This window comes from Mandrillus leucophaeus, unplaced genomic scaffold (assembly GCF_000951045.1).
Source record: "Mandrillus leucophaeus isolate KB7577 unplaced genomic scaffold, Mleu.le_1.0 Scaffold900, whole genome shotgun sequence".
In the NCBI taxonomy this organism is placed as follows: domain Eukaryota; kingdom Metazoa; phylum Chordata; class Mammalia; order Primates; family Cercopithecidae; genus Mandrillus; species Mandrillus leucophaeus.
In genome coordinates this window covers 417,427-435,061 of record NW_012109809.1, presented here as the reverse complement: position 1 = coordinate 435,061, position 17,635 = coordinate 417,427, and the positions used below count along the sequence as shown (strand labels likewise).

At 38.5% G+C, this 17,635-nt stretch overlaps 1 protein-coding gene across 2 annotated transcripts in view; it reads left to right on the top strand.

The window, feature by feature from the left end:
• The window catches only part of TMPRSS7 (transmembrane protease, serine 7), a 49,683-nt gene that overhangs the window by 9,997 nt on the left and 22,051 nt on the right, over window positions 1-17,635 (top strand). For both annotated transcript variants that reach the window (XM_011969721.1, XM_011969720.1), the window contains exons 6-11: window positions 1,807-1,937; window positions 2,665-2,777; window positions 8,706-8,812; window positions 12,357-12,493; window positions 14,096-14,203; window positions 16,964-17,074. In XM_011969721.1, the coding sequence (XP_011825111.1) occupies window positions 1,807-1,937; window positions 2,665-2,777; window positions 8,706-8,812; window positions 12,357-12,493; window positions 14,096-14,203; window positions 16,964-17,074 (707 nt within the window). The remainder of the gene's footprint in view (window positions 1-1,806; window positions 1,938-2,664; window positions 2,778-8,705; window positions 8,813-12,356; window positions 12,494-14,095; window positions 14,204-16,963; window positions 17,075-17,635) is intronic.

Here is a 17,635-nt window from a genome sequence, read left to right as displayed (position 1 = left end):
AGTTTTTGTGTGCACACATGAGGTCGATGACTGACCCATGCCCTATTTAGTATCCATTATACTTTAGTACCCTTGCCAGAGCCTATCAGACTCAATGTTTGTTTTCCACTTGTAGCAAATACTCTCAAAGTCAGTACAGCAAGAACTTCATCCAATATACCTGAAATATAACAGATATACTTTGTTTAATTTTAATTTATTGAAATAAAAATGAAGTCTACTGTTTCAACAGTGTGAGAATAAATATCCTATGATGATTGCATCACATTAGTAAACAATTACATTCTTTTCTCATTACAAAGATAACACATGTTTATTGTAGAAAATTAGGTCAGAGGAAACAGTATCAATTACTTTACAATCTCCTTATTCAGAAAAAATTTCTGTTATATTTTAGCATAAATCCTTTCATTCATGTATATGTAATAACACACACATATACATACCGTAGTATTTTTTACTTAATAGTAGATATTTATTTATGGATGCTTAATATTTGGTAAACTAATAATGAATTAGGCTTTATTAAGAAAGTATTTATTACTCACTGTGCTAAAAAGGTACGTAAATCATCCTATTATTTTTAACCGTGTCTATGGATGTACGTAACAATGCTTTATGTGTGTATGTAGGTGTTCATATTTTGTTGATGAATGTGCATGTTAAAAATTCAAACACTATGTAAGAATATGCAGTGAAAAGTAAGTTTGCCACTGATGCCCATTCCTCCATCATTATCAGCTTCTTTTAATCCTTTCAGACATATTTACATATCTCATTTAATCCTCAGCACAATGCTATGAGGAGCATACTATTATTATTACTACTGAGGCAGGAGAATAGGATCTGGAGGCAGGGAACTTAAGGCCAATTAGTGCTGACTTCCTAAAGCTGATTCAAAGGGAAACAACAAGATCTCGGGGCAGGGAACCTAAGCCCAATTAATGTAAACTTTCTAAAGCTAAACCAAAGGGAAAAGCCCCATCACCCTACAACCCTCCCGCTTCCACCACTTCTCAGATGGAAAGGGAAAGCACCCTGATTGGCCTCAGGCTAAGCCCGGGCCATCCCTTCAGCTGCATACCGCACCAATTTACCTCGACCTTTAATTAGCCATGGACCAAATCCTTCTTCCAGATAAGGCGTAGCTGATAGGGACCTCACAAGGAGTACGTAAAACCCTAAATACTTTGTAACTGGGCCCTTGAACCGCTTGCTCTGGTCCACTCCCACCCTGTGGAGTGCTTTAATAAATCCCTGCTTTCCTTTCTCATTTATTTTTCATTCCTTTGTTGCTTTGTGCATTTTTGCTCAATTCTTAGTTTAAAATGCCAAGGACCTGGACAACTCACATGGCCTTCATTCTGGTAACACTACCATTGCATAGAAGAGAAACTGGTGCTTACAAAGATTTAAGCCTGGCATCTTTCATCCATTTACATGATAGAGCTGATTTTTGAATCCAGTTTTCCTTACGGCAGAGTCCAGGACCTTAGCCATTAGATACACTACTTTTATACCGTATTTCTGCTCAAGGAGCATCCAGTGACAGGCATCCCAGAGAATTCTCTGGTAGAGGTTCCTACACAAAAATGTATCTACCTTTTCTGGCTCTGCAGTGCTCTGTGGCTACTAATGGATGAGGTTCTGGTTGGGAGAGATTCCCAAGAACTGAGTGGATGTATTGAACGGATGGCCCAAGAAACCTGTGGAATCATTTTGAATGGAGACCCATTTCTCGAACAGGAGACCCATTTCTCAAATGATGTATTATTCATGTACTTTTGTTTTATTATCTGCTTTCAGAATTTGTGAACCCACAAGAACATTAATGTCATTTGTTTCTACAAATAATCTCATGTTGGTGACATTTAAGGCTCCTCATATACGGAGGCTCTCAGGAATCCGGGCATATTTTGAGGTCATTCCAGAACAAAGTAAGTCTTCCCCAGTATGCAGAAGTCACTTTCAGAAATATTTGTTATGATAGCCTATTCTTATCTTTCTGGAGGCTGTGTTGTAATATTCATTTTATTAGTCTGGGACTCTGAATAAGGGTCCAGTCAGAAGAGAGAGACCATATCAGTTATTTGGACAGAATGAATTCTGTAAGAACTATTAACTTAGTGTAAAGGTGTTAATAAGGTTAGTCAAAAGGTGAATAGGACAAGAAGAGAAATGTAAGGTACCATGGGTGTAACATGTGCAGAAAGTAACTATCATCCCTAGGGCTGGGTGAACAAAGGAAAGAGGTTGGGATTATCACAGTTTAGAGCATAGAAGAGAGAATATGAGGGATGGAACTCAGGCCTCTGAGGAGGGGTTGCTGTTCAGCTGTTGCTGGTGTCTCTGAGTTCAGAACTGTGTTTTTAAAGAAAGTAATAGCATCTTGCAGATCTGCAGCCAAAACATATGATTTGAAAACAAACATAGAATTTCAGAATAAGCATTTTAGCTATACATCTGTAGGGTGGTATTTCTTTCTTCTGAAAAAACAAAACAAAACAAACAAACAAGCAAACAAAAAAACCCACAAAGTTTAAGAAATGTATAAAGCTTGTCGATCAAGGAAGTGTGCATTAGTAATTAAATGAATGTATGAAGTGTATGTTTCCATAATCTCACAGCTGCGAATCATTGTGTGTCACTGGGTATCTTTTTCAGAGTGTGAAAACACAGTGTTGGTCAAAGAAATCACTGGCTTTGAAGGGAAAATTTCAAGCCCATATTACCCGAGCTACTATCCTCCAAAATGCAAGTGTACCTGGAAATTTCAGGTAGCCTAGTTCTACCAGTGTCTTAGAAAAATATGACTGCTCTATTTTTAATAACATGAATTTCATTACATTTATTTTTAATTACAAAAGAATATTGCTTAATTTTATAAAATTTCAGTATTATTGAAACATATTATTTAGAACGCAACACTTTTCTGTAATTTCAACTCTCTGCCCACAAATGAACTACTCTTAGCAGGCCGGAGCTTGTTTCTTAAATTTGTTTTGTTTGTGTTGAAAATGCAAAGGCATTGTTGAAGGTTCAAACAATTATTTTATTATGATAGAGCACATTTATCCATTTTTAATTACTTCATCACTAGCATTGTAATAGGAATAATAATAAAATAATACATTGGATTAGGCAATACAGACAGCCCTCTGTATCTGCAGGTTTGGCATCTGTGGATTAAACCAATCACAGATCAAAAAATTTTACAAACACACACAATAAAATACAACAATAAAAAATAATACAAATAAAAAACAATAAAACATAACAACTATTTACATAGAATATAATTGTATTAGTATTATAAGTAATCTAGAGATGATTTAAAGTATAGGAGAGGATGTGCATAGATTACACGCAAATACTACACAATTTTATATAAGATACTTCAGTATCTGAGAATTTTGGTATCTGTGGGGTTCCTGTAACCAATCCTCCACAGATAGCAAGGGACAACTGTATTATATTTCAGTTGTATAAGCAAACCAGAGTGGAAATGTATACGAAATATCTGTCTATCTATCTATCTATTATCTATCATCTATCTATCTATCTATCTATCTATCTATCTATCTATCTATCTATATCTATCATCTATCTATCTATATCTATGTATGTATGTATGTATGTATCTATCTATCTATCTATCTATCTATCTATCTATCTCTGTTATCTATCTCTCCCTCTGGTGCTAGATAAGGCATTTGTGCTTTTTTCTTTTAAAAAAAAAAAAATCTTAGTAAACTGTTTTTTTCTTTCTCCACCTATAATATCACATGGAGACAGGGCAAAGTGTCACTTTTGTTCATTCAGGATATACATATAAACTCATTGTTGTGTGGCATGGCAATTAGATAAATTAGATGTAAATGGCAAGCAGTATGTCGTTTGCATTTATTCAATGTATTATTGAATGACTACTATGGGCCAGGCACTCAGGCATGATTCCGGACACGGGGGATCCATGAAATCAGACACACACGCACAGCAGCAGCCCTGCTCTCATGGAGCTTACCTTCCAGTAGGCGAAGGCAAGTAATAAACAAACAAGTTAAATATGCATAATATGTCTCATAATGATAAAATGCTATGGAGAAAAATAAAGTAGGGAAGGGGGCTCTATAGCTTGAGTTGGGGGTGGGAAGTGTGAAGGATAGCAAGTTAGGTGTTTGTTATCTTAAATAGGATGGTCAGGGAAAGTCTTGCTGACAAGGGGACATTTGCAGATAAACCTGAAAGATGAGGATACTAACCCTGTAAATACCAGGATAAGAATGTTGCAGGCAAAGGGAACAGCTGAGCCAGGAACTCTGAGGCAGGAGGGTGCTTAACGCATATATATTTTTTTGTGCATAGTCATAATAGTTAAAATAATTTCATTACTCTACCCAAACCTGTAAGTTGGTGTCAATACCCTGATGGCATGTATACTTAAATTTAAAAAAAAATCGTTATTACAAATATTTCCAAAGTAGTTAAGAGATAAAGGTGCTGGACCCTTGCTCACTGCCAGATTCTCAAGGCTTCAGGGCAGCAGAAATGCAGGGCCTCAGATGAGCAGTGAGTCTGAGGAGGAGAGGAAAAGAGGCGATGAAAAAACGGGTTAGGGAAGGAAAAGGGAAAGGAAACAAATCTCCATTTCTTCAGTCTCTCCACAAAGCAGATTTACCTTCTGGAGTTCGTGTGATAGAAGACAGTGCCATTCTCAAAAACTCTGTCAAATGTTTGAAATTCCTTTGAGATAAAATAAAGGTTGACTTCTTAATAATCCGTAGCCTTAAAATGAAAAATTTAAAACTTTGTTGGGACTTTTAGTCAGGGTGTGAATAAGAATATTGGATCATTTAGTGTTTTGCTAGGGGTTGGGGGTGAGAAATGCTGAAGAAAAAAAAAAAAGGCTTTGTAAGGAAAAGGCCATCCCAGTGGGCAAGTGAGGAGTGGGAGAAAGGAGGCGGGAAACACCAGGACCAACGTGTTAGCCGTGGTCATCTCAGAGAGCAAGTTTGTTCTCCTCAGTGTGCAGGTTAAATAAAGCTGTTCCTTTTCAGAAAGCTTTGAAAACATGAGAGCATGTTACTGTGAATGGAAATCAGTGTAAAACATACTGACTTTTTTCACCTGTGAAATAGCTTTGAATTTATTAAAAAATAACTAAGAGCTAGATGACTTAAGTAACAAAAATATTGACTCATCATGATAAAAGCCTTTTACACAAAAGTTAGTTTATATTCTCAATCCATCTTTGTGTCTGGTTCCATTTTGAAATTTGCTGAAGAGCAATCAACTCCCTTTGCAAACTCACTTTCAGCTGAGTTTTAAGGTCTTATTTATCTGAGAAGGATTAACTCCTGCTACAGCTTAAAGTCCATCTGATTCTTCTCTCAAGCTCTCTTGTCCACTCAACAATGCTTATTAAATGTGTGCCACGTGTCAGGCTCTATATGGGGATGTCTAGTAGCAAGATAAAGTCCTTGTTCTCATGGAGTTTACAGACTACAGGGGAATATGGAACAAATAAGTATAACCAAAAAAGGGTGTTGAGTTTATATTTTGTTGTCTGTATTTGTTTAGCACTTCAGTGTTTTTGGCAACATATTTTTATTTGCCCTTCAAAACACACCTCTAATATAGAAGATATATTCTTAGCGCATTTTATAGGTATGGAAAAAGAGATGGGTCAAATCATTTGCTAGGGATCACTCAAACAGAAAGTGACCCAGGTAGGACTAGAAGGAATCATGCCTTCTCCATAAATAAATTCAGCCCCTTCTCCTTGTCTGGGTTTCTGAAGATGTTCTGCTTCCCTACATTTCTTAACAATCACTTAGCTGAACATTTACCTCCTCCCTTCTTTTTGTATTCCAACACATTTTCTTATAGAATCTTAGAAAAGGAAAATGGAGCAGTGCTTTGAATTGTTTTTATCACAAAAGTCATCAGCACAGCACCATCCAATTTAGGGCCACCAGGCAGAAGCACGGATTTTTATGGGCCATGTAAGTCACCTCCTTATATCACTTAGGAAATGCACAAGATTCCCCAGAAGGGAGCCCCGCTCCCTGCTTCTGTGAAGGAAATATGCAATCAGTTTTACCACAGAAATTTTCACTGCCCATCTGAGGTGGGCTCTTGGGTTGTGTACACACGATCCCTGGCAAATTAGGGGTGGCTGAAAGATATGGCCTCTTGCATCCTATCACCATCACTGACCAGAGAAATATTTAAATATTACAGGTCCAGTTCCCAACGCAAAGGCAGAGGATAGGGAACAGAAACAGAGAACACAGAACATATAATAGTGGACTTATTTTTTGTTCACTTGTTGAAATAGCCTGCAATGCATTGTGAATCTAAATGTCACCCCTCTGTTTGTCAAGGAGGTTAATGTAAGTAATGCCTCTTGGCCAATCTGTATGCAAATGTAGAATTGTGTGCAATTCTGTATTAGTGGAATCAGTGTGCAAGGGAACTCATTTCTTTTCACTATGGAGGAACTCTGTGGATTGGAAGATAGTGTTGCATATAAATCCATTTTTATTTTGAAGCTTTGGAATACAGTGAAAATGCCTAACTGAGCTTCTTGTAGAAGACTGCACTGGAAGATGTTCTTACATTATAAGAACATTATATTTACATTAGTTACTTAACATATTTATTATCTCTCAGTTTGCATATTTTTTATGTGAAGAAATAACCAGATGAGAAGACTTAAAAAAATTGATATGTGTTCTCATGAGCCCTGGGTTTTCGGTAAACATAAGACCATCCCTTTCCGATTGAGCCCCCCATGTTGGTATCCAAGCAGCCTGTTACACTGGGAAAAGGGTGACCTTCAGAGACATGCAGGGCTGGTTTGAATCTGTGGGCTCCATTTTTTAACCTTGGGAAAGTTACTTATCTTGGTTAGTCTTGGTTTTTTCTTCTGTGCAATGGGATTCACACTACCTGCATAACAGGGTTGTTGTGATGTTTGAGAAACATAAAGTACCTGATTCATTCTCCCTCAAAGGTAGGTGGCGAGAGATGGTTTACTCTATTCAAATGCTCATGGGAAACAAGCAAACACTTGCATGTGCGCGCACACACACACACACACAGACAGAGCATAACATATAATACGATGACATAACTAAAACCAAACGTCTTTCAGAGCAATACAAGTAATGGGTGAAATTCACCTAAAGAAAAAGACAATAAGATTGAATTGCAAAGTATTACCTAAAACTGAACTTTATGTTATTTTCAAAAGACAAAATGAACTAAAAAGCAACTCAATAAGGCTGAACAAAAAGGATGGGCAATGTATCAGGCAATTATAAACAACAAAATGCAGAGTTTACAATCTTAGTACCAGGCAACACTGAAATCAGGGCAATGACATCCCTGATTTGCAAGTACGAGACAAAAAGCAATCTCGAACAATAAAGACAATGATCCGTAAGATCTAATTACGTCAATTGTTTATGCAGCAAATGAAACAGCATTAATACTCATAAATCAAAAACAAGTGGAAATACAAAGAGAGAAGTGGGCAATGCCAGCTAGGCACAGTGGCTCACGCCTGTAATCCCAACACTTTTGGAGGCTGAGGCGGGTGGATCACTTGAGCCCAGGAGTTTGAGACCAGCCTGGGAAATGTGGTGAAACTCTGTCTCTATAAAGATTATTTTATAAAAAAAAAAGTAAAAAAAAATAAGCAAAGAAGTGGGCAATGCTTAAATAAGGAATTTTAAGTCTCTTCATTCATGACAGAGATAGTGGAGGACAATAAATCAGGCAAAGCAGGATATTAAATACTGAATATCATGCACATGAGTTTCATATTATATATATGCAGACTACTCCTTTTTTTTTAAAGTGACCGTGAAGCATTCATAAATTTGATCACAAAATTAAAAAAATTTAAAGCACTATAAATGATACTCTTATTCAACTGAGATAGAGTTAGAATGCTTGAAAATGGATGAACCCAAATTTGACTCTCTTAAATGTAAAAATTCCTTAAATAATTCCTGGGTCAAAGTGAAAATCAAAACTAAAACTTTGTCATATCAGACATAATACAGATGTATACCACAAAATGCAACAAAAAAGTCAGTTGCATTGTGTGTGTGTGTGTGTGTGTGTGTGTGTGTGTATGGAGTGGTGTGGTGCATGCGCGCGTGTGCGCACACACACACACACACGTGTTTGCTCATACACGAAGGCAGCTTTCTCTTTTAATGTCTTCCGAGAAGATCTAGGGGTGACTCACTAAGAGCCTTCAGAAATACTGAATTTAATATGAAGAGGAGGCTGATTCATTTCTCCTTTGTCTAAAGAATCTGAATGATGCTTTAAATCAACTGTGTCATATGTACATCAAAAGAGGAAGGTGTGTACACTCATTAACAAGTGGGTGTTTTTAAAGTTAAGTTCACACTAACAGGGAGAAACTGAAACCCAGAGATGCTGATATGTCTCAAGTCACCCCACTCCACTTAGGACCCAGCATCTGCTCCCTGAATACATGGCTGCCTGCTTCCTTCTTCAGAACGCTCTCCTCCTTATCCTGCTTTGTTCGGGAGAACTGGTTTATCCTACTAAGGACCACAGGGTGCAAGGAGTAGAATGGCCTTAAAACAACAAGCCAAGGGAATAAGTAAATACGTCCTTTGATTGAAGCATTTTTTCTGACTTAATGTTTGTTTTCACAGACTTCTCTATCAACTCTTGGCATCGCACTGAAATTCTATAACTATTCAATAACCAAGAAGAGTATGAAAGGCTGTGAGCATGGATGGTGGGAAATTAATGAGCACATGTAAGTGATTTTCATATGTGAGGCATCTGACGAAAGGTTCATAGCTGTGTGTTCCTTGTTCTCAAAGAGTTTGTGCTTTACCATTTACAGTTAGCGAAACTGAGGGATATAGGAGTTATGTAACTTGCTCAAGGTCATGCAGCTCATGAGTGATCGAGGCAAGATTCAAACTCATGTCTTAGGGCTCCTGCCCCACCACTGCTCTCTGCTGCTGGGCTATAAATACGTATATTCCACACTTCACACGAGTATTTGTCAGATGAGTTTTTCAAATGCTGGATCCATGGGGGAATATAATAAATTGGGGTTCTGCTGGAAAAAAATGTTGGAGACCATTGACCAATTCTGTGTGGTAGGAGAGTCTCAGGTGGCCTGGCTAGATCCTGAGGCTGGGAAATGGGTTGAAGCTAATCGGAAATCTAGGAGCTTAAGGTTAGAACCAATCTACTTGGCTCTAGAACCAATGTACTAGGTGCTCACTCTCACTCTTAATTTGTCCCTTAATTGTTGTTGTTGATTTGCTTATAAACCTGTAACAGATTAAATAGGCACTAAATTAAATAGTTTTGTTTTTTTGTTTTGCTTTTTTATTTTTGCTTTTTTGAGACAGAGTTTTGCTCTGTCACCCAGGCTGGAGTGCTGTGGTGCGATCTTGGCTCACTGCAACCTCTGTTTCCTGGTTTCAAGCAATTCTCCTGCCTCAGCCTCCCAAGTAGCTGGGACTATAGGCATGCACCACCATACCTGGCTAATTTTTGTAGTGTTAGTAGAGATGGAGTTTTGCCATGTTGGCCAGGCTAGTGTCAAACTCCTGACCTCAAGTGATCCACCTTCCCTAGCCTCCCAAAGTTCCAGGATTCCAGGCATGAGCCACCACACTCGGCCCCTGAATAGGTTTTCAAAAATACAGCATGCCCTGTCTTGACCACGGAATAGCTTCTCAGTTCACTTTCAGAAAATTCTGTGAAGTTAAAGGATTTGCCTGCTACTTCTTTGTTCATTGTTATTCTATGAGTGAAACCTTCCCTTTCTAAGTGCTTTTTCAGAAAAACCTTCTTTCAATGCCTTCGGACAGACTACTTTCAAAATAACTGGTCCTGTCTTCATTAGAATAGGGCTTATCAAATTTAAGGACATTCTTGGATTCATATTAAAATACAGACCGTATTATTTTGGGGAGTGTAATTAAATCGAGGCTCTATTTTGTGGGAGTCAGAAGACCCGGGTTCAAGTTCCAGCTCTATCATTTAGTAGCTACATTAACTAGGGCAAATTATTTAACTTCTTTGAGTTTTAGTTGGTGAAATGAGGTAATGATTCTTAATAAGTTTTTTCTTGTTTGTTATTTGGTTAGAATTTACGAAATCATGTATACCACAAAGCAAAAAATACTAGCTATTATTAATATGAATAATAAGATTGTTTTTGAAATGACACTTGTTGGATAAATACTATAGAACGTGCCCCCAAGGCTTTAAAGATACTGCATTTTGGTATTTAAATAAAATACAGATCCAGAAAACAAATCTTTATAAATCTTTTGTGAAGGTGTAAGCCTATGACAGAGCTGTGCTTTGAAAATGAGGGACTGTTTTATCCCTAAATCACAACGACTACCCGGGATGTGTTTATTGCTGCCTAAGTAGGAGCAGGATCTGCTCCCAAGCCATACCAGGAAAGTTCTCTGAGCCCCATCCTTTCCTAAAGGGCCAGTTCTTCACTAGGCTTGTGGGCTGGCTGAAATCCTGTCAGATTCATTTGATGCTTCCTTACCCTCAGGATTTAAAATGCCAGCCTTTCACATTATCAGTACTTTTCATCTAAAAAGGAAAAGCTCTAGTTGTGCTAACTAGACATCTTGCTGAACAGTTAGCCTAAGGAAATTGAGGCTATAATGGGGAAGGAGGAAAAAGTCATCCTGACTGGAAGAAGCCTAATGATCTCCTCTAGCCAGCCTGGGAGTGAGGTGTGAATGCTCGGGCTGCTGGACTGCTGTATATGAACCCCGAAGAAATGGATAGCCTTTTTACCAAGATTTAGCATGGCAGAACTGCTTTGGTGTGCTAGAGTTTAGCATCAGACCAATTAGCATCCAAATCTTGGTTCTACTTACTTGCTATTTGAACTTCAGCAAGTTATTTCACATCTTTATGTCTTAGTTTCCTCACTTATCATGTGTCTGTCTAGATAAACTGACTCTTGCTGGCTTTCTCCAGTTTCTCAGTTTCAAAACGTTCATTTCATAAGCCACCATTATTCCTCATTGCCTACTCCCCCCTTTTAAACTCCAGCCCAAGCGTGTGATCTCTTTCCTCTTGATTCCCCTTAACATGCCTAGCAAGGAGCAAGTAGAGCAAGGAAAGTCTACTAAATGTTAATGGTGAACGCAAAGAAAATCACTATGAGATTCAGATAACATAATCAGCATGTTTTTAAGAGCACAGGATTCTGATCTCAAGATGGCCAACTCTGACTCCAAAAGTTTGGCATGGCTTAGCTTTCAGGTGCCTCTCAGACCCTGGCTCCCAGTTAGCCAGAAGGATATCTGCACTTGCCATCTCTTCCTCATACCTCAGGAGTTGTCTAATAGCTTATCAGTTCCTGTACTTCAGCCAATTGCGAAAGACTCTTCCTGAGAAACACGTGAATGCTTTCCTCCTTTAATCCTTAAAATCATAGGCTATCTGTGCTCCTGAATGCCAGTGTCTGATCCGTGGAACATTCCTGTTTCCCAAGTGCTTTAGGGGCCTAGAGTGATAGGCATTACAGGTTCCAGTGGAGGTCGTTACCCCCAAGCCTTGTGTCTGCTGTCTCCCATCAAGATCTTGTGGGTTTCTCTGTGGGAAGAGCCTTATCTACACAGGGCGGTGGACTAACTTAGGGGCCTGCAATATAATAATACTGCATGCTCCACTAACCACAGTGCTAATGTACTGAGAATTATTAACAGGAGGGACATTTTCTCAAAAGGATACTGGGGGGCATTAGGTGATGAGAGGTAATTAAAAATAATCAAGGTAGGGAAATATTGGAGACAGACATTAATTCTTTGAAATTTTGCCAAGGACAAGCCCTTATGTGCATGTCAGATTTCAATTTACATTGAAATAATGTTGTCTTTTGCTTTTAGTCTTGCTGGAATTCTTTGCATATTTTCAACCTGAACGAATGGACTCCACTTTGTTTGGCAGAGAGGCTTGTGGACAAAAGCAGGCAATTCTTATGTTACACAGGTTTTCACATTGTAAAAGGAAAGAAAACAGAGAGAATTAAATCTATATTTCTTTGGATCATAAGTGATGGTGAAGAAAGCAACAGGTCAATGGTGCTATTATTGTTCTATTAAGCAGAGGAGAAAATAAAGAGGGCAGAAGTTACTTGATCACAGTCACATGGCCTAGATTGAATAACTACCATTAGCTCTACCATACGCATCTCTGTTTGTGAAAACCAAATGACCAAAGTATTAGAGAATTCACCATGAATAGGAATTCAGTCGACAGAACCTCAAGCTGTGTGTTGTCCCCGACTCTTGTCTCCTCAGGTACTGTGGCTCCTACATGGATCATCAGACAATTTTTCGAGTGCCCAGCCCTCTGGTTCACATTCAGCTCCAGTGCAGTTCAAGGCTTTCAGACAAGCCACTTTTGGTAGAATATGGCAGTTACAACATCAGTCAACGTAAGCCTGGGATCACCTCCTTAGGAAAACTTAATGAATACTTACATAGAGGATAACATTTTATAATTCTAAACTGTGAGAATTTAAGAAATGAATACTGCTTTATTTCTGCTATTTCCTTTTACATGCTTATTTTTATAATAAATAATAAATATAAAGTACAAATAAATATAACAAATAATATATATGATTACATATTTATTACTACTATACTTTGAATTATTAAAGAAATAATATAACTTTTTAATATTACTGATTTATAGTTGAAAAATAATTTCTCACATTATTCCTTAAAGACATGTATTGGTTTGTAGTTCTTGCTAGCCATCATTCTCTGTAAATATGATGTTTACACCAACATGTAGCGGATCCAAAGCCAACACTTGTCACTCACTTTGGCCTGTGCTTGCACAGGAAGAGCTGTTGGGTGGAGGGAGTTCAAATATCAGCCCTCAGAATGTTGAGCTTGAAATTCATACTGAAAACTAGTGGAAGAGTGGCCAGGAAGTGCTCATGAGAAAAGGCAATGTGTGAGGGAAGTCATTAGAACTACAGAGAGTAGCTAATGACACGCTCAGGAAATCTTTGACCCATCTTAAGAGGGAAAAAGTAAAGATTGCCCACTGAGGAGTCCACAGGGATATGACTTGAGAGAACATTTCTTTAGACCCCATGTCCTTCTTTGCCAATCCCTAATAGACTTTCTTCTAGACTCAGAATATTACATCCTAAATATCAGAGTATTACAGTTTCCAGCAGAGTCACAGGTAGATAAAGCAAGCTGTCTTATTTTTAATTGTTTTTTCAAATCATAACTATTTTCCAGCATCTCATCCACTCCATCATGTGCCACTGAAATAGTGTTTGACTCGACCATACACTTTCCCCCATTCTTTTGCACAAGGGGAGGAAGGATTGATTATTTCTCTAATGTTTACCTATGAACTCAGGATGAATGATTCAAGATCAGGAATGAATCTTGAATCAGGGAATGGATCATTAATTAGAAGCCTGGTTGAAGAGGAAAGACTAATGGACAGGGAGGTAGGCAGCAGGAGTCTGAGTTTGAGGTCAGTAAGTAATCTCTCTAGGTCCAACGTGATAAAAGCAGTGGTTACTAATATGTTTTGGAGCATAGCTGACTTGAAAGTGTAATTTAAGACATACAGAATAACTCATCTGATCACAGAAGATTCAGGGACACCAGAAGTCAATTTAAAATTCTCTGAGGCTGTCTAAAGACTCCACATTAGGAATGCTGGGCTCCCTTAGGTATGTTCCAACTTTCACATTCTTCAGGCATATGACAAAGTCATCCAGCTGAGACTAGACTATGGAGATAGTAGAAGTTTGCTTGTGCATATGACCTGAATGCAGTGCTCACCCAGAGCTCCAGGTGGATATTGCTTTCTTCTTTGCCCTTCTATGTTCTGCATTTTTGTCTTTCAATGACTGGCAGCCTTCATTTGATGGAGACAATATATAATTATTACTGCTACCCTGCCAACTCCCTAACCACGTCACACTTTAAATTTCTTTGCTAATGTGGTCTAGTGATTTTCAGGGATCTCTCCAAGATTTTCCACTTTTTGTTTTCCATAGCCTGCCCTGTTGGATCTTTTAGATGCTCCTCTGGTTTATGTGTCCCTCAGGCCCAGCGTTGTGATGGAGTAAATGACTGCTTTGATGAAAGTGATGAATTATTTTGCGGTGGGTATTCAAGCTTTTAATATGACTTTCTTATGAATAAGTAACTTCTCAGGACCATGATTGCTGCTGGTATATATCCTTAGCCTTTGTAGTTATTATCTATTACTGCATAACCAACTACTCCAAATTCTAGTGGCTTAAACAATCATTTATTCTTAATTATGCATCTGTGGATTTTCTGGGATCTGACTAATCTAGACTGGGCTCATATGGGTGGCTCTGCTTCAAGCATTGGGTCTTCCTGAGCTTGATTCTTCCAAGATTGGAATCAGCTCTACTTTTTATGGCTCTTTTCCTCATTGAGCCAGTCATGGCAGTGGCAAAAGGAAAAGAGGGGAGAGCAACAACTCATGGTTTCTCGTAAGGGCTGGGCTTGGAACCGGCACACCATCATTTGTGTTACGTTGTTCAAATCAGGTCACATAGCTGAGAACAATGTCAGGGGCAGGGAAATTTACTCTATACACCTTGGGGCTATGGTAACACTGGGGTGCATGATACTACCACAGGGAGTAAAGATCTGTGGCTAATAATTTAATTCACCACAATCTTAAACACTGAAATCCTAGTTGAGGGCACAGATTCTCCATCTAGAGAGAAGCTCAGAATTTGCAGAGAAGTGGTCTTTCAGCTTGCTCCTTTATGAAGCCCAGCTCCCATCTGTTGTTTGTAAATAAAAGGGACGGGTTTTTTTTTTTTTTTTTTTTTTTTTTTTTTTTTTTTTTTTTTCTTTCTTTTTTTCTTTGAAACGAGACAAGGTCTTGCTTTGTCACTCAGGCTAGAGTGCAGTGGCACAATCACAGCTCACTGCAGCCTTGACTTCCTGGACTCAAGTGATCCTCCCACCTCAGCCTCCTGAGTAGCTGGGACTACAGGTGCGCACCACCACATCTCACTAATTTTTAAAAGATTTTATTAGAGACAATGTCTCACTTTGCTGCCCAGGCTGGTGTCAAACCCCTGGCCTCAAGCATTCCGACCGCCTCAGCCTCCCGAAGTGTTGAGATTACAGGCATGAGCCACTGCAGCCAGCCCCATGAAAGAAAAAGTTTTGTTGTTATTTTTCTAACCTGTACAATTTGTATTGACATCACATTGGTGATGACTAATGTGTGGAGTAACTGACATTCTTATTTAGGGTGAAGAATCTCTGTCTTAATTTTTCATGACTATTTGTACCTCATTCTTGAATCTATCTCTAGTTTCAGGGAGCAATATGGGAAGGACAATTCACTGGACTATGTGACACCATTGGCAGCATTTTCTCCTGAAGGTCCAGAGTGTTTAAATCAAATACAGTTACAATGATAATGCTATTTAGTCTTTTTCATATCCTTGGGAAAATATAGTTAATATGCTATATCTAACTGTGAAAAATTATATGAATGAAATATAACCTGTGACTATATACTTTATTTATTTATTTTGTAGAGACAAGCTATTGCTCTGCCATCCAGGCTGGAGAGCAGTGGTGTGATCATAGCTCACTGCAGTCTCGAACTCCTGGGCTCAAGGGATCCTCCCCCCTCAGCCTCCTGAGTAGCTGGGAATACAGGCACACACCACCAACCCCACTTTTTTTACTTTTCATACAGATGGGGTCTCACTGTGTTGCCCAAGTCGGTCTAAAACTCCTGACCTCAAGGACTCCTCCCACCTTGGCTTCCCAAAGAGATGGGATTACAGGCATGAGCCACCATGCCTAGTTTATGCCTTATTTTTTTAATTGACAACACAAAACACAAAATTTGTCTTAGCTTATGGTTCATTGATTATTTAAATCTACAGTGTTCTATTTCTTAAGAAAATAAATGCTGATCATTATATAATGACTGACTTTTTTTACATTATTATTTTTTGTGCTGATTCTCCAAACAGAAATGATTATTGTGAATTTGTAATAAGGACTGTTTTTTGATAATCATTATTCCTCATTGTGCCATTTTTTGGAGCTATTCTCTAAGCGTCCATGAGGTATGCTCAGGGACCTAATGAACAATTTTAGGGCAGCAATATCCTCCTACCTGCCCTCACAAGAGATAGCTCTGAAAAAACAGGTGCAGATAGCAAAACTTTCAACTTTTCACAAAACCAGAAATGTCTAAGCAATCATGCTTTCTAAATTTGCTTGCTTGTACTTGTTGCTGGTCTAAAGGCAATTCATGAAAGTATTCCAAAGAGGAAAAACATGATAGATTTACATGAACATTTCCTAATTCAGGAAATCGATCTCATCAGACAAAATAGTTCCAAAGAGACCACAGGGCCACATAAACCCGAAGTCTGTTATCCTTTAAGATCTCACATTCATTAATTCATTCAACAAACCTTTAGTAAACAACTACTATTTGCTCAGGGGCTTGAGGTACAGAGATGAAGAAGACAAAATCTCCAATCTTAGGACACTCCTATTTTGCTTCGGAAGGTAGATGAATTTGATTTAGATCACAGCTTATGATTTTTATTTTCCTTAAAATAAATTACTATGATGCATTTAATTGTAACTAAATAAACAGGCCACCAGAGTTTAACGCATTTATACAAAAGCAAAAATCAGATCTGACAAAACAAGTGGTAGAAATTACACCAAAGTTTGAATACCTAGTTTTCCTCATGGAAGTGTCAGTTTTGAGGAAAATACACTTTTTGTTTTATTTAGGTCATCTGGATGATTTGTACCTTGAGACTGGCACTGCTGATCATCAGAGAACCCGGCTGGTATCTCAGGCTCATGAACTTTGTTTTTATTTTTTATTCTAGTGAGTCCTCAACCTGCCTGCAATACCAGCTCCTTCAGGCAGCATGGCCCTCTCATCTGTGATGGCTTCAGGGACTGTGAGAATGGCCGCGATGAGCAAAACTGCACTCAAAGTGAGGGAGGGTCCTCTGTGCCCTGCTGTTCCTCCTATGAAACTCTTCTAAATCAGGACAAAAATACCTCTAAGGGGTCAGGGGTTAGGGCAATCAACTTGTCCCAGTTTCTCTGGAACTTTTCCAGTTTTAGCACTGAAAGCCCTTGTCTTGGGAACCCCTTTAGTCCCAAGGGGACAAACAGGGACAGTTGGTCACTCTAAATGGGGTGGAATGTGTGTGTGTGTGTGTGTGTGTTCATGTGTGAATACTGGCAGATTTTTTTTTCAATTTTTAAAAATTTTAGTGTTAAAAACACTTTTTTTTCTTTTTTAAAAAATTATTATACTTTAATTCTAGAGTACATGTGCACAATGTGCAGGTTTGTTACATAGGTATACATGTGCCATGTTGGTTTGCTGTACCCATCAACTCATCATTTACACTAGGTATTTCTCCTAATGCTATCCCTCCCCCAGGCAGGCCCCGGTGTGTGATGTTCCCTGCCCTGTGTCCATGTGTTCTCATTGTTCAGTTCCCACCTATGAGTGAGAACATGAGGTGTTTGGTTTTTTGTCCTTG